At 38.2% G+C, this 23,638-nt stretch overlaps 1 protein-coding gene across 40 annotated transcripts in view; it reads right to left on the bottom strand.

The window, feature by feature from the left end:
• Positions 1-1,935: 1,935 nt before the first annotated feature.
• The window catches only part of LOC148650534 (protocadherin gamma-C5-like), a 216,054-nt gene continuing 194,351 nt past the window's right edge, over positions 1,936-23,638 (bottom strand). For 38 of the 40 annotated variants that reach the window (XM_088604452.1, XM_088604436.1, XM_088604454.1 and 35 more), the window contains 3 exons: positions 12,709-12,767; positions 8,300-8,388; positions 1,936-5,482 (listed from right to left, as the gene is read on the bottom strand). In XM_088604452.1, coding sequence (XP_088460578.1) covers positions 5,190-5,482; positions 8,300-8,388; positions 12,709-12,767 — 441 coding nt within the window. In that variant the 3' untranslated portion in view covers positions 1,936-5,189. Of the gene's footprint in view, positions 5,483-8,299; positions 8,389-12,708; positions 12,768-17,354; positions 20,151-23,638 lie in introns of those variants that run through there. The other 2 variants (XM_088604422.1, XR_015926149.1) reach the window with 2 other exon arrangements.

Genomic DNA, 23,638 nt, shown 5'->3' with positions numbered 1-23,638 from the left:
GCTTTACAGTAGATTAAAAAAAATCAGTTAGAAAACAATTACATACAGTATAAGAAAATAAGAAACTCCATTGGTTAGAGGTGCAGGGGGAGATATAAGGTCATTAGAAAATGGAGCAGACATGGGCACTAACTAAAAGCTCTTTTGAAAATAAAATGTAAATGCACTCAGGGTAGGTCACTTTCTGATGTCCTTGTGGATGCAATTCCAGAGCTTTGGACTGTAGCAGAAGGCCCTGTCACCCATAGAATGTCAATGAGTTTGGGGGACACAGAAGACCAGAGACATACAAATGCAGATTGTGAGGTGAGAGTAGACAGACAATAAAATACTGTAGGTGCTAAGCCATGTACATGAAGGAAGAACATTCAAACTCCACACAGGCCAGAATCAAGCACAGGACTCAAGAGCTGTGAACAATATCCTTTTTGATAGTTTTAATTGTATTTTAAGGAGGGATGGGGGTATGATTTATTTAAATGCTATTCGACATATTTTCTCTATTTACTTTGTTTCCAAACTTCACTTGGTCATGATTATAATCAGTTTGAGGAGAAAAAAAAATTACAATTATATACTGTAGCAATGGGCATGTTTCATCTAAATTATTTTATTTTTCGACTGTGTGTGTCTAGGGGAATTTGGAAACTTTCAAGAGAAATGAATGTAAAACTGAACCACTCTTTGTGATTTTAGAGATCATTTCAAAAGCTTGTCTATAACATTGACAAAATGTATTCTAGTCCAGACAGCATCAATTGTTCGCAGTTTATGCTTTCATTCATTGGTAAAAGCCTGTGTGTTTGGGGCTTTGTAATGATTTTGGTGAGGACCAATTTACACTGTGATGGAAAAACAGGAATCAATTTGAAAGGGCATAGTGTTCTGCAGTGTCACCCTAACGTACTCAGGATAGAGTAGAAAAAATGAAATTTCTTTCTATAAGACTCCATCATTACAGGTCAGATATTACATACAGTATGTGTCAGCCGACAGCAGTCACCACTGAACTGCTATCACCTTTGTAATTGAAATCACCTGTCTCTTTGAACCATTTCAATTGCTTGGACTGGTGCTTTTCTTTTCAAGCCACCCTCAACACTGAATTATTTCATAATCATTACCATTACCAGTACAGCAAATAAGCTGCTAGATCTATTACAGAACTACAAAGGACTGGAAAGGTGTTGAGGGGCTTTCTTGAATTTGTGCAGCACTTATTTTTCATATAACAGCATCAACAGAATAAAATATTTCCTTATTCTGAAAATTGAAGAAAAATGCTACTATGTAACTTGAGCTTAAACCTACTGAACTCTTGTTTGTAATCTTCAGTACTGTCCCATAGTAGTGTATGATAATGACATGTTTATAGTCCCCCTTGTTATTGTACTGGTGTCCCTGGTCTCTCGAGATTCCCATCCACTTTGGCTTTTCAGGTTCATGTTCAGCTTTGGCATACAGTATATACTGTATCTTAGATCTTAGACTAAAAACTAGGAAACCCTATATTGGTCTGGAACCAAGGTTCGGGATCCATATTTAACAGCAGTACTTGAGGCCTGGGTTTCAGCAGCTTTTAAAGATACTCTATTCGCATCTGATTAAGACCTAAAACAAAACTGGTGATGTGACATGTAGTCCAAATTTCTAGTTCATAAAGGAAGATGGAATGAAAGTTGAAATGAAAACCGGTGGGCTCATGACTTTCCTGTCCTAGATTTACACATTTACATTAAAAAAATACTTTATTGCGTTACTAATATCTGGTGTATTTTGTTTCAGTAAAGGTCTCAGTAACCTACAGTAATTGAATAAGTTACTAACTTAAGTAACAGTATGTGTTTCGCCAGTGAGAATTTTATGTGGATGCTGCAGATTTGCAAATTTTGCACAGCACTAAAGATTACATAAATCACAAGCAAGAGAAGGTCATGAGTTCAGAAGAAACTTTTATTTGAAATGTCAGTGTTCAAAGAGAAAATAAAGCAGCAATATAAATATTAGCATATAAAATATGGGTGTAACACAGAATAGCACTGATCTATGCATTTATAAGAAAGATATTTAGGTATAATATAGAAGTTTAGTTCATCAGCAGACGTATATATATTTATATGGGACAGAAAGGCATTCCATCAGCACAAACACTTATTAATCACAAACACATATAAAAAGTTACAGCTGAATAGAAACACAAAATGTTTTTTTAACATTTTAACCTTTTATGTTTTTTTTAGTATTGGGTGGTAAAACAGAGAAAAAACACTAAAATATGCACATCATCAATCACATTTCTACTCTACTTGTGTGTTATTTAAATTTTATGTACACTTGTTATTAATCGGTGATCTTAATGCTCAGTTGCTATACAACTACACTTGAAGACATTTCTGTTTTTTTTTTCATTTTCTTTTTTTTCTGAAAAATATGTAAAACATTCCAGTAGTAGCCACATCTGGGGGCTTTTCTCTTTCCTTTTGATTATTTTCTTTTAAGTGGTCCATACAGACAGCTGGTCCTCCAATGACAATCTGGCATTATTTACACAGAAAAATAAGGAATGGAGACAAATTGATGCAATACAAAGTGGCAAATGAAATGTAAATCGGGTTAGATACAGATACAGCCTGTGAAGGTATTTTCCATTGTAGTCTTGCTGTTACAAACTTGCTGTCTCCGTTACTGGTGCTTTGACTGGTTTGTGCGTGAAAGATACCTCTATAATTTAGCCCAAAATAGGCTGCTCTGCCTTCTTCCCTGAATTTGCAATGCAAACACAGTGGCTTTGCGGGCCTCTTGCATCTGCACTCTGATGACCAGTCAAACAAGACAGTGCTCTTATATTTAATCCACATCAGGTGCAGCAAGAGTGACTGGAATCACTGTACAGGCTATGGTAAACTCATCTGGCCTAAAGTGGGAGTGGTGAGGGGCGGGCATTCACATGCCTATGTCAGGAGGTGAAATGTAAAGGGAATGAAACACTGTACACCCTCGTCTTTTTTTCCCCACAAGATATTTGATTTCTAAAGACTCCTAAAAAGAAAGGCATCTACAGAGGCCCCCAGTGTTTTTTCTACTAGCCCTGGCAAAATGTGTGTTCGGCAGAGCTGTAAGGCATTGACTGTTAAGCCACAAATATCACGTCTCACCTCTTTCAGGTCAGTATCTGATCACCACATTTGCAACTGTCAGACAAGCTCTTCTCTATCCTTCCACGTGCACGTCATCTAAACTGCCCTTACATTTCTGATCCAGTATGTTGCTTTATAAAAACCAATTCTTTACCTTTGACATCATGTCAGTGGCATACACCCAGTATACTGTAGTCAGAATCACAAGCAATAAAGCAAACTGCTAAATAGTGCCACGTTCTACATTTATTAGGTTAAATGAATTATGGACTTAATTACCACAAATGAGCCTATGCATTGAAGACTTCAATCTCTGTACAACTCTGTACAAAAGTCTAGAAGAGTTATTCAAAAGCAGTTAACATGGACTTTTTTGGGGAGCACAGGGCTGTCTAATAAGGCCTGATATTATTATATCCTTGGCAGTCCACGTTTGGCCTCTTCTAGCTTTCTGGTTTTGAAATCACAATACAGAACAATGAAAACATCTTGTCACTTCTTTGCAATACTCTTTAGGATTGGGCAGCACCTGTGTTTTGTGTTAAGAGATGCAACAGCCCCAGTACACAGAATTTACTTTTCCCACACTTCCTACTCCTCATAGTCTTTAATTATTAAACTTCTAGCCCAATCCCTAAACCAAAACAAGATACATTCAGCAAGCAGTGTTTTGGACTAAGTAGTTGCTTGGGTCCCTAGTGTTAATTTGTGTATCTACAATATCTCAGCCTTCATAACATCCCATTGAGTCCTTCTTCTTCATGCTGTCTACTGAAATCAACCTGTAGGCTCTTGCAGCTTGGTTTAAACATGGGCGTGGCCATCTCATGCAGCGTACTTGTCTCATGCAACACATTGCCGAGTCTTAGTAAAGCGAAGCTGTGTTACAGTGCGTGTAAAATGTGACATGAATGTGATGCATGCAATAAACTGCTGGAAATGCAAAGCTTTATATTGTTATATACTGTAATGATTCCAACGAAAGGTCAATGCAACTTACATCTCAAAGGTTTCTGCTAGGAGATTATCAATGTCAACACTGGCCGTGCCAGTGGTAAATTTCAATTTTGATTGACATGTGCTATATATATATATGCAGTACCACTGTTGTGTATGAAAATCCCATGGCATGGCACTGATTACCAAAATTACTCTTGCCATGTAATTTTGAAACAGCTCCGCTAGGACAGTTTTATATGGCATTCAACACTTCATCTGGTATCTGCAGCAAAATTAGTTTTCAAAAGAACTTGAAATTTGAAGATTCTGTTAAACAACATAAGGAGGTCTAAAACAAACCCATATTTTTCTTTATAAGCTATATTATTTTAAGCAACATTATCTATAGTTAATACTACTAATGCATTTTTGAGAAGATACAGCAGTTTCTGCTGCTGGTTTAGGACATCTCTTCTTACCTGTCAAACACTGTTTTTTTTATTTAATGCATAGTTTAACTTCTGTAGTTTAATTCTGTAGTCAAGAAATGGATCATGCAAGCATCTACTGTATTTTATTTCTAGGAGCTACTGCTTAAAACTGATTCTTTTCTGAAAAACCTAAATTCAGTTCAAAATAAAGCCACTCCTTTCTCACTAGAAGCATGTACTTTGCATTTTGTCACAGTCAAACAAAATCCATAATGTGGCATATACTTTGTAAATGACTCATATTTATACTAATACTACAATATAGGGCAAAGCCCTGAAGTTCCCATTTTGATTTTATTTACTGTTAACTTCATACCTTTAAATCCATCTGGATTCATGAATCACTTTTTTTTTTATTCCAGGAATAATACCTCTACTTTTAAAGAACTTCATGTTATACTCAAATAACGATGAACGCACACTACAGGGAGTCCTACAAATAAAACGGACTAAAAACCCACGGCTTACTAAGCTCCAAGCCACTAATAACAACTGTGTAACATTCAGGTTAAAGAGCGAAAAATACAACAAAAAATGAAGGTGTAGTCTTTTGCGTGTGTGTGTTTGTGTGTATCCGATTGAAAGAGATCTTTTGTGACCTAAGCTCTGTGTCGGCGGCTCTTCACTTCTTCTCCTTCTTTCCAGACTTCTTCTTGTTGGCCGGGGTCTGGGCAGGTTTAGGCGCCTCTACCGCTGCGGGCTGTGGCTGAGGCAAGGCCTGAACTTGAACCTGCGCCTGGGTCTGGGCCTGTGGATTGTTGCCGGTCAGTGTTGCGGTGCTGCCTGGGATATAGATGTTCTGCCGGTAGTCTGGAACGTGCTGGAGGGTGAACTGGGGGCTGTATCGTGTGCTCAGGCCCATGGTGCCGGGTCCCAGGGTACTTGCTCCCAGAGTGTTTGTGGCTTCACTCACCTCTGAGCAAGAAAAAAACAAGCCAAGGAAAATGGCATCAGACAAAAATAAATAAAAAAACAGGAGAAACAGACAATCAGTTACACTTTTGCAGTTTTATCCATTTGTAGTTCTATATTTTGATGTTTCCTCCACAATGAGAGTAAAAGTTTCCTTAAATATGCCTGAAGGTTTTGTAAGAGAGGTGGGTATATTTTGAGGAATTAATCAGGAAGGCAGTCAGTGAATAAATAAAGAATGTGGTCAAAAGTTTCCTCCAGCATTGTTTTACTATGCTGTGCAAAAAATGACGGTTGAAACTTAGCAATTGGAACCTAAAAATGCTGGCAAATGGGGTGAAGGGACAGTCTTTTAAATTCTTTAATTTAGAAATTGTTGTACTTTCAGTAAAAAATTAATTTGATCAGAGTGGTGAGTATGTTAATACTTAGCAGACATCTTTCTCTCCATTTGTTTTCAGCCTTGTACAAGAGTTAGTGTCATTGTAGAGATAAACAGGAGATTCAAAATGTAAACATAAGATTCCATTATAGATTCCCTCCATCCTTACCACAAACACACATATTTCATGCAACCCCTTGACTTTTTTCAGCCACTGGCCCTACACCTTCACATCAGGTCTTACCACTCTGAGCCAAGCTTAAAGGCTTTCAGGTTAGAGATCAGTCACTAAGCTTTGGAAAAGGCATGTTGTAACTTTCTCTTCCTTATGTTAAATCTATCAATAATCCAATACCGTTTTATTAGCTCAGATTTTATTGTAGAAGATCTGGACTAGTGAATTATAAGTGATCACCATAATTACAGAACCCTGGTTTTGTGGCTGTTCATACAGTCCCGTGCTGTAAGCAGGAGAACTGTAATAAAGCTGTTTTTTGTGGTATTGCACTCACAACTTGGGCCAAGCCACTGCAATGCAGCTATGGCTGTTTATTGTGCTGTAAACTGAACAGCTCATGTATGAACTACAGCTAGCAGGAGCCCCTCCTCCACCTCTCCCCTCCCCCACATGTACAGTGTGTTACTACTGCCCAGCAAGAGATGTTATTCTGAGGCTGGGACCACCTTCACCACTACAGAAGACTCTGATTAACATTCTGCTTACTGCAGAAAAATAAAATGAATGGAGATATAGAGCATCACCCATGTTAAGTAGGTTCCAGAGTGTAAGTGTTGTGCTGAAAAAATACGATAGGCTATTTAAAAAAAACATAGAAATTATATAGCAGAGTGTTTTTAAATTACTCTATCGGTTTTAAAAAATTGATACAACCAAGGTAGATAAGGTATATTAAAGAAAATATCAAACACCTTGACACTATGCCTGTAAAGGGTATTATATATTTGGAGATTTGCTCTAAAGCCAGTTGGTTTAAGTACAGTAAATGGATTTGTGCATGCATATGTCCTACTATGGCACTTTTATTTATTTCACATTTCTGAAGTAATTCTATAAATCATAGAGCATACTGGGGAAAAAAATAAAAGTGAATGGTGATCTTAAAATAAAAAAGAACAAGAGACCAACAATACAAAGTTTGGAGTCTTTAGCAGAAATAGCAAATAAGCTGCTCTTAAAATGGAATGTTCGACACTGTGATTTATGACCATTTTTATAAAATGGATAGTTTCGCGTTGGGCACCTTTTAACTGTGACTATATCCACAATATAGCACGGCCTCTCATGCCTTATTGCTTAAATAACAGCATTACTAGACAGAAGTCTGCTTCGTCTTATGCCTTCCATGTTTTCAAGGTTACCTACACGGGGCCTCTTATAAAATGTATGTTTTTCCACCGAAGAAAATGGAGAGATGTCGAAACAAAAGGCTAAAGAGAGCTGTTTGTTTATGAGGTTTAATTATTTTAGGCAGATGTCCAGTATTGTGTGAGACAGAGTGCTTCATGTTCTCCCCACCCCCTCATATAATTTCACATAATAGCCAATGATTGTTTCTATAGACAGAAGTATAATGAGAATTGAGAGGTGTCTGCTTCTGATCAGCAGTCTGCAAAACTGCTGGCAGAAAAGGTTGTTTGCAAATTATCTGTCTGTTCCCTCCTGCAGTGTATTACAAGACTGAGAAATGTAGCTTCCACTGTGCTCTGTCAAGATCTCAAAACTAAATACACCTTCTCTGTGACAACAGATTGACCACAGCAGGCCTGCCTCACTCAAGGTAGAAGCAGAGAAGAAGGATATGGAAGTATTTTATCTTTTGAGTGACAACAATATTTTATGCCTGTTGTAGGTAACCCAAACAAAACACAGGTTTTGTTAGAGTGCAAGGTATAGAGTGCAAAATTTTCCAAACGAGTTAACTGAGAAATATAAAGAAATCTAAAATTTAAAATCAGCAGTTGTTTTTCTATATTCCAACCCAGTTTAAAGTCACACTACAGTATATGTTTACTACTACCAATAACTCCCTTACCCACACTGCAAAAATGAGCAAGAGCAGACAGGCATCTTTGAACTGCCCACCCAACTGCCCATCCTTTTACACACTACAAGCTCTGCAGTGACTTACAGGATATTCTACATTGACATCACCAGACACCTGCAGGTGTCCAGAAAGTTGCAGGGATTTTCACTGAGGAACCCTGCCCACCCAATCAAACTAGACACTTGCATTGTGGAACTCACTGTGTGCTCAGAGAGCGAAGATAGGAAAGGTTAGAAATGAGTGGCCATTTAACCTGTTTGGAAATTTTCTTCCCAGTCCTTTAATTTCTGGGTTTTTTCAGCCTCTATATGTCCTGAACTCTGAAACATAGACCTGGACATCTTGCTAGAGTTATGCAAAGAAGCCTCTTACCATTGGCAGCTGCCATAAGGGCCTGGAGTTGCTCTGCTTCTGTTGGAGGGTTGGGCCATGGTCCTGCTTCTTCTGGCCGCTGTGGAGCCCTTAAGAGACAACACCAGACATGGTTTCAGCAAAAGCAAGATGAAGTACGGAAATCTCCCATTAGATACAGCAACATACAGTACAACACTGTGGAGGAGTCTCCCCACATTTGTAGTACGAGAAGGGATTTCACCTCAAAGGTAGAAAACACTGACACCTATTCTGCACTCATTAACTACAATTTAAAAATGAAATTAAAGTGGGGTACATTGGGGTTTAGATCTAGCATTTGTTATTAAAGTTCTGTTAAAATAGAAAAAGAAAAGCTACATATTCTAGCCTGTGGAATAGAGTTTTACAGAGCATTCATTTTTTGTTCCAGCCAACAATTATTGTCTTTATCAGCCCCTGGTGACCTTCATTGTTAAATGCCAGTTACTGATACTCAAGAATATATCTAGCCTCAGGATTATAGTGCTTTTATGTGTTTAATGTATTATAGTGTTTTAACTGGCACAGTAACACATTGAAACAGGTGGCTGGTATACAAAAACTAACAAAAAAGAAGCAATTATTTTTTCGAAAGATTACAAAGACACCAAACTGAATACACACAAAACGACAATAAATAAGTAGAGGTTGATTCCATGCAGAAAAGAGAAGAAAAGAGAAACAACGTTTTGGCTGTGGAGCTTTCTTCATGTGTGTTTCTTTTCTTCTCTTTTCAGCATGGAATTAACCTTTACTTGTTCCTTTGCAGCCTACACATGCTGACACAGCTACCTACTTGAACTAAATGACAATAAAGTTTAGTGCTTTTGGGGTATAAGATATATGTACAATGAATGTCTATTAAATTTATTGGAAGCGAAACAGTTCCATTCTCCAGTTCAAAGTGCTAATTTCATGTTTCCACATTGAATAAATGTTGTATTGGCAAAATATTCAGAGATGCTCCATAAGAGGAATACTGAAATAAGGAACAAGGTCTACAAATTACATTTCGAATTTGACAAAACCGTCTTCTATTTTGTAAAATAAAGGTTCCTCTTTCTCCCTCCCTTTCTGTCTTCTCATATATTTTGATGTGTACATACCATGTAATCATAAACAATTAAACAAGTCCATGTGTGTTGGTTTTTTTCAGCTTGATTCCTTTCTGGCCTTCAGCTTGGATAATTAAATAATGTTAATGCACATGCTTTAGATTTGATTAAAGGCTACTTTTAGTTACCTAAAAGAAGCTTCCAGAGTTGCTTTGCATTGTCAGAAGACCCATGTTTCTAAAGCATTGTTGCTATTTTATGTTTATCCTTACAAGATGAATAGGGCTGCTAACCTTCTTGTGACTATGTTCCTTACTGTTATGAAATATTAAGAAGTTAAAAACGAAGGCCATTCTTCCATTGAATAATTGTTAATGGCAAATCACATATCATTTAAACTGCAAAGCATCTACCTCCCTTCAAAGGGATGTGTTTAACTGCATCCATATTTGCATTCAAGTGGAGAACCAGCACTGTTTTCTATTATCATCTGTCTCGTTTTCTTTGAGAAGTACAGCACTTATTGGACTATGGAAAGAAATATGTTCAGTTCATACTGAGGAACTCCCAGGGTGTTATTTGATGCCCGTTTCCACAAGAAGCAGCTAATTTCCTCAGTTAACCCCTTCGTTTCTAAGGAACTTCTCTGCTGTGTATAAAAAGGGTGAGGGAAGAATCTGATGAGGATCACATGCAGGGTTATGGGGATATTGTAGACAGGTCTGTTTCCTGCCTTATATGAGGCGCAGTAAACTCCTTCCTTTGGTGTTGGGTTTTTGAAGTTAATTAACATGGGGCCTGAATGGCTCGGGACAGTCTAGAACATGGGCTCTCACTCACAGAGAGCTGGAGGAAGAATAAGAAAAACCAGGAGGGAATATGCAGAGCTGCCAAATGCACCTGAACGAAAGCCAAATCCAAAAGGAATGGAAACGCAAAAGAAAAGACAAACTAAACCCATGAATATATGGTTCTAATCTGTGACAATAACACAAGACAAGATCAAAATGCAACAAACACACTGTGGTCAAAAGCTCTGGATTGCTTTAGCAAATGGTTTAGAAAACGGACTGGGGGAAGGGCATGTACTCCTCATCACCCCCAGCTTAAATCCCTGGCTGACTACATATCTCTTTTTTCCTGACCAGATAACGACCTCCTTTTCACAAATATAAAACGCTGCAGAAATTGATGAGGTAGCTATTTTTCAACTACAACAAGAGCCCAACGTGTCCACTGTTTGCTTTGACAGCTTTGCAATTTATTAATTAATTGCAATTTAGTAATTTTGTGAGTTTCCTTTGTGTGCATTTTCCACAAAATATGTTGTCTTGTATGCTCCAACTATTTTATATTTTCAAATCTTCAGAAACATTTAATAAATCATTTGTTCAAAATAACTATACACTTATCTTTTATGGTCTTTTATAGCCTTTGTATCCATCTTTTTGGAGCATTTAGATTCCGCTCCAACTCTACAAAGTGTGCTGCTCAAATGGTACCACCACGGTTGCCATAAAACCAAATTTATTGCGGTCTGTGGCAGAATGTGCCAAGCAATCATGTTTGATCAATCAAATGAAAATTAGGAATACAAAATTAATCCTTATATTTACCGATGAATAAATAGTTTAATAATTTGTTCAAACAAAAACTTTAGAGTGCTTTTATCATTTTAGAGATTTCCTCTACTTCTAAAAAAAAACAATTCCCCCATGAGACCCCTGCTGGACATCAGTAGAATAGTCATCCTGGCTCATCCATTAGTTGTAGAGAAATCTATTTTGTCCAAGAGTCTTTACACCCTCATAAAGAAAAGTAAAAAAGACAATCACCAAAGGGACTATAACACCATCTGAGAATGAATTGCTAGATTCTTCAAAATTCCGAAGACAAAATATATTACTTAGATCCAACCACTACACAAATTGAATACTTTAGTACTGTACATTTGATAGTACATACAGTAACATCCCATATACTGTATGGTTCCACCAATTGGGTAAAAAGTTCAAGTTTCTTGTTAATATTTTATAATTATAACATTTTTATGATATTTAATGTTCTAATAAATCAAGAAAAACATTTCAGAAATTCTCATCATGCCATACATCAAGATCCAAAAGAAACAATCAAGTGTCATAGCCTACATCTGGGGAAAGAGAATTATTCATACAGCTCAGGAAACCTCCTGCATCTTGTGCACATTAGGTAGAAACTAATCCACGTTTCACTATTGTGTTTTAAAGACTGTCACTCATTTTCCCATATGGAAACAGCCTGAACAGACTTCCTTTCTAATCTGTGTGTAACCTGTCTGAGCTGATGTAAGAGCTGTAGGGCTGTCTTACCAGTCTTAAGTTATCATCTCCAAGGGCCATTAAGTTTTAATTAAAATTTAAAAGATTAGACAGAAAAGAGAATTTAACTCTCGGACACTACAGTCTGTCCCTGACATAAATCTCTAACAACGCATGAATACATTGTAAGGTTAGGAATCATTTAGCATTTTACAGAAAAATCTGAAAATATAGAACAGTGTAAACGAACAAAAAAGTAAAAGTGAATAATTTAACGAAAAAAATATTTGATCAAGGTATACCTGGTCATGTGTTATTGAATAAGTGATATTTTACTCACTACAAGGCTCATGTTTATCCCCCCAGATAAAACATCCCTGTATACAACTCATTATTGCAAAGTTAATTCTTCACTTATTAATTTACTAACTGTATATATTTAAGCCACATCGTTCAGTGCTGTATAAGTTTTCAGATTTAATATTCTTATTATGGACATAAAGCCATCTTGGATCAAACACATATATTCACAGGTAGTATTAAATTGTTTTAAAAATGTTACATTCTTTAAGCATTATGTTATAAAGAAATATACAGAATAAAGAACAAATCATAAAGATGTTTAATACAGTTTTCTGTTACTCCACCAATCCATTTTCATTTCAAACAATACAATTTTGTTGAAAGATTTAGAAAATTAGAAGCAAAGTGAAGACGCCCTTCAAAGTGCTTTAATATTTTTGTACATGAAGTTGAATGACATTATCAAATGTACTGTATCTCATGTAATTGTTTTCGAAAAAAGATAGATTTAATGAAGCTTTAAAGACAATTAGTATGTCCACCTGCTGCTTTGTGGGCAGTGAGACTGCCTTTTGCAATAAAGGTTATTTTGGTAAATTGAATGTACAGTATTTCCAAACAGCTGCACCTATATATGTATTCATGGCCATTGTTTGTTACAGACACCAGCTGCAGGAAATGCACAACAAATTGTAAATCCTTATATGACTGAGCAAACAAAGGAACTTACCCACTAGGTCCTGGTCTCTGTCCTTGGGAGAAACGCCAGTCAGTGTTTGGAGGCTTTTGCTGCAAATAAAACAGAAGAATCATTTGAAGTGTGAGTAGACAGAGGGAATGCAGGGACAGTGCACATCCCCAGTCCGTGTACTAATATTTTCCAGGCTTTCTCTGAGTGTAGAGAAGATTCCGGATCTTCAGTCTTCGTTCTAAAATGGAAGGAAAATCTTCCTAGAGAGAAGATGTAGGTCAAATAATACCAAGAGCCTCAGCAGAATAATGCACATTGTTCTTTCCCACTCTAAAGACAAATATAACAGATAAACAAAAGCAGTTACAGTATGTGTGTTATATGGGAAGACAGAACATTTGTATTTTTACCAGCCTTAAATAATAAACCTATATTCAACTATTTTGCCACCATTTCACTACATTATGTCCTTTAAACCATGCTGGTTCATGTAAGAATGTGGAGCTTTGTTTTCCTGTCACATTGAAAAGAAATGACAGTACGTACTGCTTACATGATTCATGTTTCTTGGTTACAATCAAATTAAGAAAAAAAACATCAACCAAAAGTACACTGAGAGGTTGAAAAATAAAATTTTCACTGGAATGAATGAACAAATGTAGTGACAATTAAATAATGTTTCCATGTGCATTTACACTTACAAAGCAACACTTTTTTAATGAAGAATAGTTCTACTTTAGTTCCTCCACTAGCTAGTTTAAGTTGTTTTGCAGAATAGTCACATCCCACACATGGAACTGAAATATCCATTTTACAATCGGATTCATCATTAAATCAGAGTATAAAAATTCAAATTGCCTGACAATAACACATTACAGTGGTTCTAAAATGTAATGTTTGTGCCCCTTAGTTCTTAAACAAGGTTATATTGTCACAATTGGCAAGATAACATTTGTAAATGAACATGCAGTTGAAAACATTCAGCAAGATATAAAGTAACAGACTACATCGGCAAACTTTTACATATAGCCTGGTTCAGAACAAAATGAAAACAGTTGTAAGGAATAAAACCATGAAGAAAAATATCTGATCTAAAAATGGTACATCCATAGTGACAGAATTGTACACAAAATTAAAACAACTACAACAGCTTGTGAGCTTCTGTTTCACAGAAGCCAGTGGACAGCTTGCCAAAGCTCTTTAATTTGAGATTTAAATATGTCTGCCTTAATAATATAAGCCACCTACAGATTTGAAGAGCCATACTAAGTCTTCGCTCTTAGTACATCCAAATGAAGGCCCCAATTAGCATTTATAATTTACCTCCAGCAGTCTCTGTGAAACACTGAAGTTTTTCTTACAAATTAGGACCTGGACAAACATGGAGGAGAATTAACACTATCAAGACTTATATACACAAATACACAGAGAGTTCAGTAATATACACATACTGTAAGCACCCATGACACCCTTGACAAGAGAAAGCACCTGCAGCAAAATGCCATGCGCATCAGTGTCTGACAAACCAAGAAACTGGCTCTGGTTATAATGTCTACATACTGTACAACATTCCATTTTCTACTGCTTTTTCGAGTTCAGGGTCACAGGGTAGCTGGAGCCTATCCCAGCAAGCAATGGGTCCAATTTAGGATATATCTTGGAGTGGACACCAGTCCACCCCAGGAGCAGATGCACATACTGTACATATAAAGTACATACACTATACGTGCATTAAGCATTTTTATGTTTGAGAGCCATACAAAAACAGACTGAATTAAAATATTAAATGCAATGATATTAAAGTTCATTTCTCTACCATCAGCACACTACCTTTATGTATGCATTTCATGCTAAATATGAAAGACTGATCATCCAGTGAATAGGTCTTTATAGCCCTATCCTACTTAACAACAGATTATTGAAAAAGCTTTCTGTGAAAAAAAAATTACAGACTTGCATTACAGCTTCAGGTAACAAACTACCTGATAATATTAATGTTATTCTTCCAACCCTATAAATCATATTTGTCTTAATGTCAGGGATATCTCCACCCATTTTTTAATTTCATCTAACTCAATGCTAAGCGATTTTCCAGACAAAAAAAGTATGCTCTGTATATCAAAGTGTTAAAATCTGAATCCACTGCCTTCCTAGATAAAACAGATCTATTTTGTAGATAAACTAATATTTTAATACTAGTAACGGTGATACTTTTTTTTAATACAGTACAGTACACAGCTGTAGGGATATAAGCATTCCCACAGTGCTACTACTTCAAAACACAAAAATGTCAAGTTGTCTTTTTGGTGAAATTACAAAAGTATATCCTTTTCATCTACACTTTAACAACATATTTATAGCTAATATGTATATAACAGTGATGACCCTGTTACTGACATGACTGCTAAGAAAATTATATTGTTAATGGAGAATCAGTACAACACATGTACTGTTTGGCCAGACTTTAGCCTCTGGGATATACACTGAAACCCTGAAGATGTGATTATATTTACACTTAAGCACTGTGATGTACTAGCTGTTACTCAAAATATCTCAGTTATCAGCACCAGCAAGGTCTTTTAGTATACAAGTGTCCATAAACAAGTAGCTCAGTGTACACAGCTTTTGACATAAGAAAGGCACTAATCACTGTGGAAGATTGAAATCCACATCTGGATTGCAAGTCTCCCATCTGTGACTGACTGAAGCAGATTTCCATTCTATCCTCGGAATCAGTACGGTTAACCCCTTATGTGTCATGTCTGTTAAGACCAGAGTCCTGAAACCAGTTACCAGGTTATTTATACTTTTAGCATTTTTAACTATTAAAATTCAGTTCACTATGCAAAACCTCCACAGGCAACAGTTCACTAGAAGAGAAATGAATGCTCCACATTTTTCTCACAAGAACACAGTTCATTTGAACTGTATATTTAATTAATCCGATGGAAGAAGTGGTCACAAACTCAGAGATCAATGCACAGCTCCGCATGCTATTTTCAGGTACATTTTTGGGAAGAAATACACAGCAACAAAGATTTTTGGACATTTCAGCAATAGTTACTGAATGCTGACCAGGTTGAAAAATCTGGTTATAGATTTTAAACTATGAAGAAGACAATTGAACCTTACAACTGAGAAGAGGCCATTCAGTCCATCTGGCTCATTTGGTTGGTCGTGGCTAATCGATCCTAGAATTTCTGAAAAGGGTCAGATTATCAACATTAACAACATGGCTGGATATCTTATTCCAGACTCCCATAAAATGACGACTGCCTGTTCACTGTTTTACATGCAGTTTCCCATTGTTTCTACTTGTGTCCTCGGGAATTTCATTGTCCATTCTGGAGACATCCATTGGGCTGACTTTGTTAGAGGATTTTTTGAAAGTGAATCAGATCCTCGTTTCATGCTAAAACCGATGGTAACAATCCTACCAGTTACTAATGAAAATGACTCAGTGTTCAGATCAAGAATGTAGCATGTTTTACTACTCAAGCCACTGCAATATAGAATTAAAAATCTCACTCACACACTGTTTACATTTTATCTCAATATTAAAAAAACTGGAAGAATCTGAGACATCACAATGTATTCCCCCGATAAAGGTTCAATTGAATGAGATCAAGTTACTGTGATCCAAGCTTCCATACAAAGCACAACAACCTGAGAACTATCTCAAAAGACAGTCAAGTTTCACAACAGCAGCAGACTGCAGATCCATCTGCCACAAACAACAGATATGTAGCAACAGAAAGATCTGTTTGTGAGGTTTTAAATGTTAGCAAATTGAAATAGGCCAAATGTGTGAAAAGAAGTCAGTGGTTCACATTAAAACCCAATCCTATTTTGTAATGCACTTATTTTAATCGGCATGGGATATCTTTCATTATAAGTGCTTATGATGCACTTCTCTGCACTGTTTTTAAAACCCAGATGAAAATATATCTATATATATCCCAAATTCATTATCAGGTGTGTTCTACAGAGAAGGAACTACGAATGCTGCATGTATAGCTAGCTCAAGGTGACAAATGCAATGCATTACTGAGCTTCAGAAGAAAACAGGAAGTCAAAGGTCAACTGCTGAACCTTCAAATCCTGTTATTAGGACACCCTCTTGCCTTTATATATGGAACATATGGCTGACTTCCCTGTGAAGCACAATACACTCTTTTATGCACGCAAAAGATGTTTCAGAGGTAAAATCAATAGATTTACCTAAAATATAAAGTATGCTTTTTTTCAAACCACTTAGATAACAGTGAAAAGAGATGTAAAGTTTAATAGTTGCTACATTGTAGGACTGAATGAATGATTCAATTAAGACTGAGGTAACAAACGTGAGTAGATTTTTATTTACTTTAAACTCAATAAACCCACGTATTGCTCTACATGGACTATCAAAAAAAAACATATTTTGAACAAAACTATACTTGCAATGTACTACTGGTTATCTCAAAATTACACAAACATGAAGCTAATAAGTAATCTTAAAGGGAACACTCATTATTTCTATCAACGGCATACAAAAAACAGCTTTTGTATATCTGTACACACACACATATATATAATACAAAGCATTTTGTAGCCACTTTTGAACTTCAATGAGCAAAGTGTTGTCGGACACGTAAAACCATCAGGAATGCACATCACAGTTGCACAGGGACAGATAGGGTTCTCACCTCATTAGCTGTATTAATTAAGTGTTTTCTAGATAAAGACATGTTCAAGGTGTTGGTTTTGCTCATCATGGGCGTGGCAGGGCTTTTGATGAACACAAAGTCACTTCTGTTTGACAGAGTGGAGTAGCAGGGCCTATAGCCTTGCATATGAGTCTCGGGAGGGCCCCCTACTACCTCCAGGTATTTGATAGGCCCATCAGAGTTTAACTGCAAGTGGAGGTTTTTGTGGGACCTCTGGTAGGTGTGCCTGGACCGCAGCGAGTGCCTGCTATAGCAGCAGCAGCTCTCCAGACAACTGCTGTAATCATCTTTCTGTTTAAGGCACTTAACCATGAGAATCACAAATGTCAGAAAGGAAATGGCAGAAATGCAGGCAAGAGAAATAATTAAATAAAGAGTAATGTCAGACATGCCACCTTTCTTTGCAGATACGTCCCTTATCTCAGAGGACATCTGTGAGCCCTTTTCCTCCACAGTTATGGTGACAGCCACTGTGGCCGAGAGCGCAGGCTTCCCGTTGTCCTTCACTACAACCACAAGATTGTGCACAAACCCTTCCTCCTCCTGTAATTTACGGGTAGTCCTTAATTCCCCCGTGTGGGTAGCAATTTGAAACAGCCCTGTGTCATGGCTTGGGTGGATGTTGTAGGACAGCCAAGCATTGTGACCACTGTCTGCATCAACACCCACTATCTTATTGATGAGGTAGCCTGCACCAGCAGACCGGGGCACTTTCAGCTGCAGAGAAGTCTCTCTGGGAAACACAGGGTAAACGACTACAGGGGCGTTGTCATTTTCATCCACGACAAACACGTGCACGGTCACGTTGGACCTCAGTGGTGGGCTTCCCGCATCTTTCACCTGCACTTCAATCTGGAACACGTTCATTTGCTCATAGTCCAAAGACCGCATGGTGTAAATGTTTCCGTTCTCTGCGTTAATGTAGACGTAAGACGACACAGATGTACCCTGGACTTGGCTCTCCAAAATCGAAAAAGACAGCTGAGAGTTCTTGCCCATGTCGGGATCAAACGCAGAAACTGTCACAATAGGGGTGCCAGGGGCATTGTTTTCTGCAATGTCCACAGTGTAGGACAGCTGTGAAAACACTGGAGCATTGTCATTGACATCTGAAAGACTGACATGGATGACTGTCTCAGAGGAGAGGGGAGGTGAGCCCATGTCAGTGGCTTTAAGGACAATATTGTACTCGGGAACTTCCTCCCTATCAAGTTGACCATCAGTTATTAAGGTATAGTGTTCTTTAAAAGCTGAATTCAATTTGAATGGCAGACCCTGAGGGATCTGTAACAGCACTTCCCCATTCTGCCCAGAGTCCAGATCCCTGACACTAATCAGGGCAATGACAGTGCCAGACACTGCATCCTCCTTAACTGGAGTATGGAGAGATGTTATTATGACGTCTGGGGCATTATCATTCACATCAGTGATTTCAACTTTAATGTTACAAGACCCTTCCATGGCAGGAGTTCCTTTGTCTCTAGCTTGTACAGTAATATCAAAAACGCTGGTCATTTCATAATCGACCACACCATTCACACGGATTTCGCCAGTCTGGGAATCTATACTAAAAAGCTGCAAAACTGCGGCTGACGTGTACTTGCTAAACAAAAAGAAGATTTCGCCATTCAGGCCATAATCCACGTCAGTAGCGTTGAGTTTCGTCACTAAAGTCCCAGGAGGGGAGTTTTCTAACAAGCTTACCCTTTTCACCTGCTGATCAAACACCGGCGCGTTGTCATTCACATCAAGTATTTTAATAAAGACAGTTGTAGTTCCAGATTTCTCCGGAACCCCTCCATCAACTGCAGTGAGCAGCAGGCGGTATACCGCTTGCCTCTCCCTGTCAAGAGCCTTTTCCAGTACCAACTCGGGGAATTTCGTACCATCGCTTTTTGTTTCTACACTTAAAACAAAACAATGGTTTGGACTTAGAACATAGGTTCGCAAAGAATTCGAGCCAACATCTGGGTCGTGCGCACTTTCGAGGCGGAATTTAGTTCCAGGCGCTGCAGCTTCGGAAATCTCCAGAGTTATATTTTTGGTAGGAAACTGAGGTGCGTTGTCGTTTACATCCAGTATTTCCACTGCAACACGGTGTATGTCCAAGGGGTTTTCAAGCACTAGTTGAAGGTGCACTGAACATGTTACACTTAATCCACATAAGCGTTCTCTGTCCATTTTCTCTTTAATAACTAACATTCCGCTTACCGTGTTCACTTCAAAATACTGAGCACTAGAATCTGAAACCACCCGCAAGTTTCTTCCAGCAATTTTCAGTACGTCGAGTCCCAGATCTTTCATTATATTCCCAACGAATGCCCCTGGTTTTAGTTCTTCAGTGACAGAATACGTAAGCTCAGCCGACGCAAAAATCCAAGTAAAAGAAAAAGACAGACACAGCGTGTGCCAGTCCAAAGCCCGTTTCTTTTTTCTGCATTCCATTGTGAAAACCCCGTACTCGCAAAGACAAAATAACTTTATGGTAATAAATCCATCGAAGTGATTAAAAGACACCACCTAGCCATTCTTAGAAAAACCCAATCACACCGAAAAGACAGATTAAACGACCTCATGACGCCTTACTTTAGGAAGCGATACTAAAAAAAAGCAATAAAACAAAACTCCATCTCTCTTTGCATGTAGTTTCCAACACTGAAGAGCTGCTCTGCTTTGGCAATGGGCGGAGGGGACTTGGACGCGTCACAGAGGCCAGCACCCTATTGGTGGACCACGTAGCGTATTTTTCCTCCAAAGGACTTCCCAAAAAAGTTAAAAAAGAGACTGCAGTCCTACACACGGCTGGGTCAGGACTTACAGGCATCCTGTTAAACATATACCAAAACCAGACTGCGCTCAAGCTGTTCTGGTCGCAGTGAACTGAACATGAAACCGCATTAAACGCTGCAGAGGAAACGGCCCGTAATAATGGGAATTTGTGTGGAAGAGCGAATTAATGATCTGCAGCTGCTCCCCTTGATATTCATGGTACATATAACAGAAGCTACACTTATTTTAACATACATACAATTATTAGCAAAATAGGTAAGAGTATTAATTATTTGATACACATGTTTAGGTAAATCACAAGAGAACGTGAACTATGTGCTTATGGTTTTTCTGTCATAATTCAACGCACCACAAGGGGTCGTAGTGATTGTATTACTTTCACTGGATTTATGAACTGCGTTTGTAAAATACTCTGGGGCCCTGGTTCTATATTTTGTTATTAGAATAGGTGTTAAATTTGGATTTTGTCCCACATACCTACAGTTATTCCCAGTAAATAGCATGTAATTACATAATACGTATTCAAAAGAATGCATACTAAGACATCTAAAGCACCAGCTGAGGGAAAAAAAGACACCACTATAGTAATAACTTATGTAACATTCAACCCCAGAAACGTTGTAACAACACAATCATAATATTCATTCTGTTATTTTCCTAATTTAAAATATACCCATAGAAAGAAGCTGGCAGATCTCCAACATCTATGAGAAATGTCTCCGTTTAGTATTTCAAACGTTTGTTATTTGGTTCAATTGGACAGCAAACGTTTGTTTAATTTCTCACAAGAATTAAAACAAATACAAAAGAAAAAAAGGCTACCCGTATATAAATATTATTATTTTCGATTAGTTTCAATCTTAAGTTTTGTTATATTTTCAATATTATTTCAGCAGAAGTGAAGAATACTAATACAGGTACAGTTCAGTATTTGGTTCCAGGTGAACGTTTGCTTTACTTTTGTAATTACTGAAATACACCATTTGAAAGAAACAACACAATGTAAACGCCGTGAGAGTATGATGTGTAAAGTTAAGCAAGTTAAAAAGCAGGACAAAGGTTAGAAATTCTATTAATTCACCATTCTTGCTCACCTGTTGACTTTCAAAAGTCCAGGCATTGTCTGGTAAGGACGCGTCAAGCACGTTTATTATCTCTTTAAAGTCTGTAGTGCTGCTGGGTTTCACGAAGGTGAAATCACTGATCTCGGACATGGGAGAAAAGCAGGATCTAAAGGACTGGCTTTGAGATAACATGTCACCTCCCAGGACCTCTATGTACTTTATAGGCCCGTCAGTGTTCAGCTGTAACTGCAAGTTTCTCTGTGGATTCTTGTCGGCACGTTTGACACAACAACACGCAGCACCTCTGCTGTTCCTAACGCACTTCACTGCTAATATGACAAACGTCAGAAAAGAAATTACAGACACAGAGGCAAGAGCAAGTATTAAATAAAAAGTAATTTTGCTCGATTTTTTATCAGGTTCTTTCGATTTCTGTCGGAAATCCAAAATGGGTTCATGGACACCATCTTCTAATGAAATATCTATTGTGACTGTAGCGGACTGTACTGGCTCTCCGTTGTCCTTCATTTCTATAACAAGTCTCTGAATGGAGTCATCCTGTTCAGAAACACCACGTTTAGTCCTGACCTCTCCAGTATGGAGATTCACACTGAAGAGAGTGTCGTCTGTAGCCTCAACAAGCTTATAAGAAATCCAGGCGTTGTGACCAGAGTCAGCGTCCACTGCTGTCACCTTGGTAACGAGATGTCCCGCCTTAGCAGACCGGGGCATCTTCTGATGAGGAAGAGATCCCATATCTGCAGACGGGTAAATGACAGCGGGGACATTGTCGTTCTGATCCAGAATAAAGACATGAACAGTCGCGTTGCTTTTTAGAAATGGAGAGCCTTTATCCTTTGCCTGTACCTGAAACTGGAATACTTTAAGTTTCTCATAGTCGAAAGAATGCATGCTATAGAGGCTGCCATTATCAGGGTTAATGTAAATATAGGAGGAGACAGACACGTCTTGCACCTTTGTATCTAAGATGTTATAAGTGATCTTGGCATTGTCCCCAAGATCTGGATCGGAAGCAGATACTGTACACAGAATTGTACCTGGAGCGCTGTTTTCATTTATATACACAGCATACGAATGACGAGAAAACTGCGGAGCGTTGTCATTGACGTCCTCAACGCTGACAGTCACGGTTTTCTTTGTTGAAAGCGCTGGGGAACCCGAGTCAACAGCATTTATTTCAATGTTATACTCAGAGAGGGATTCGCGGTCAAGGTGCGAGTTAGTCACCAAGGCGTAATGGTTTTCTATGGAGGGGGTCAATTTAAAAGGACAATCTGGGGGAATATGTACAGTGACTTTCCCGTTTTCGTGAGAATCTAAGTCTCTAACATTTAATAAGCCGATTACTGTCCCAATTGCAGCATTTTCAGGAACAGGACTTGTCAAAGATTTCAGTATTATCTCCGGGGTATTATCGTTATCGTCAATAATGTTAACTTGAACACTGCAATGACCCTCCATTTGGGGGCTGCCTTTGTCTTTAGCCACCATGTCAAGTGCATAGAAACTGGTCTGCTCGAAATCCAGTCGCCCCTTTACCAGTATTTCACCTGTTTGCGAATTCACACTAAAAGCATTAAGCACCATAACTGAAGCGTGATCACTGAAGGCGTATTGAATTTCTCCATTCAGTCCCTCGTCTAAGTCTGAAGCGTTAAGCTTAATAACAACAGTTCCAGGAAGAACATTTTCATGAAGTGATGTTTTGTAAAATTGTTGATCGAACTGTGGCGCGTTGTCATTTACGTCTAAAACGTGGATCTTAATCCGCGCTGTCCCAGATTTCACTGGATTGCCCCCATCAACAGCTATCACCAACAGCTCATGAGACGGCTGTTTCTCTCTATCCAAAGATTTTGCCAACGTTAATTCGGGTACTTTCCTGCCATCCTGCAGAGTTTTCACATTCAGGGTGAAATGATCGTTGCTCTTCAGTACATAGGAGCGCAAAGAATTGCTACCAACATCAGGGTCCTGTGCGCTTTCTAGTGGAAAGCGGGCTCCAGGAGTTACATGCTCCGCTACCTTTAGCACATGCTCCTTTGTAATGAAATTGGGAGAATTGTCATTAATATCTTGGATTTCCACCTCAACGCGATGAAGCTGCAATGGCGATTCAATAATTATCTCCAATACCAATAAGCAAGTGGCGCTTTGTCCACACAGATTTTCCCTGTCGATTCTTTCACTCACAATCAATTCTCCCTTTCCCAAATCCACACTGAAATACTGCTTACCAGACTCAGATGCAACTCGGAGCTTGCGATCCGCAATTTTTGCAATATCCAAGCCCAAATCGTTAGCTATATTTCCAACAAGGGAACCTTTAGCTAATTCTTCTGGAATGGTGTAACGAATCTGTCCTTTGACTGTACTCCACAAGACAAA

Source organism: Lepisosteus platostomus, chromosome 13 (assembly GCF_059453375.1).
Source record: "Lepisosteus platostomus isolate fLepPlt1 chromosome 13, fLepPlt1.hap1, whole genome shotgun sequence".
NCBI lineage: Eukaryota > Metazoa > Chordata > Actinopteri > Semionotiformes > Lepisosteidae > Lepisosteus > Lepisosteus platostomus.
The sequence above is the reverse complement of the archived record's forward strand: the minus strand, read 5'-3'. Positions and strand labels throughout refer to the sequence as shown.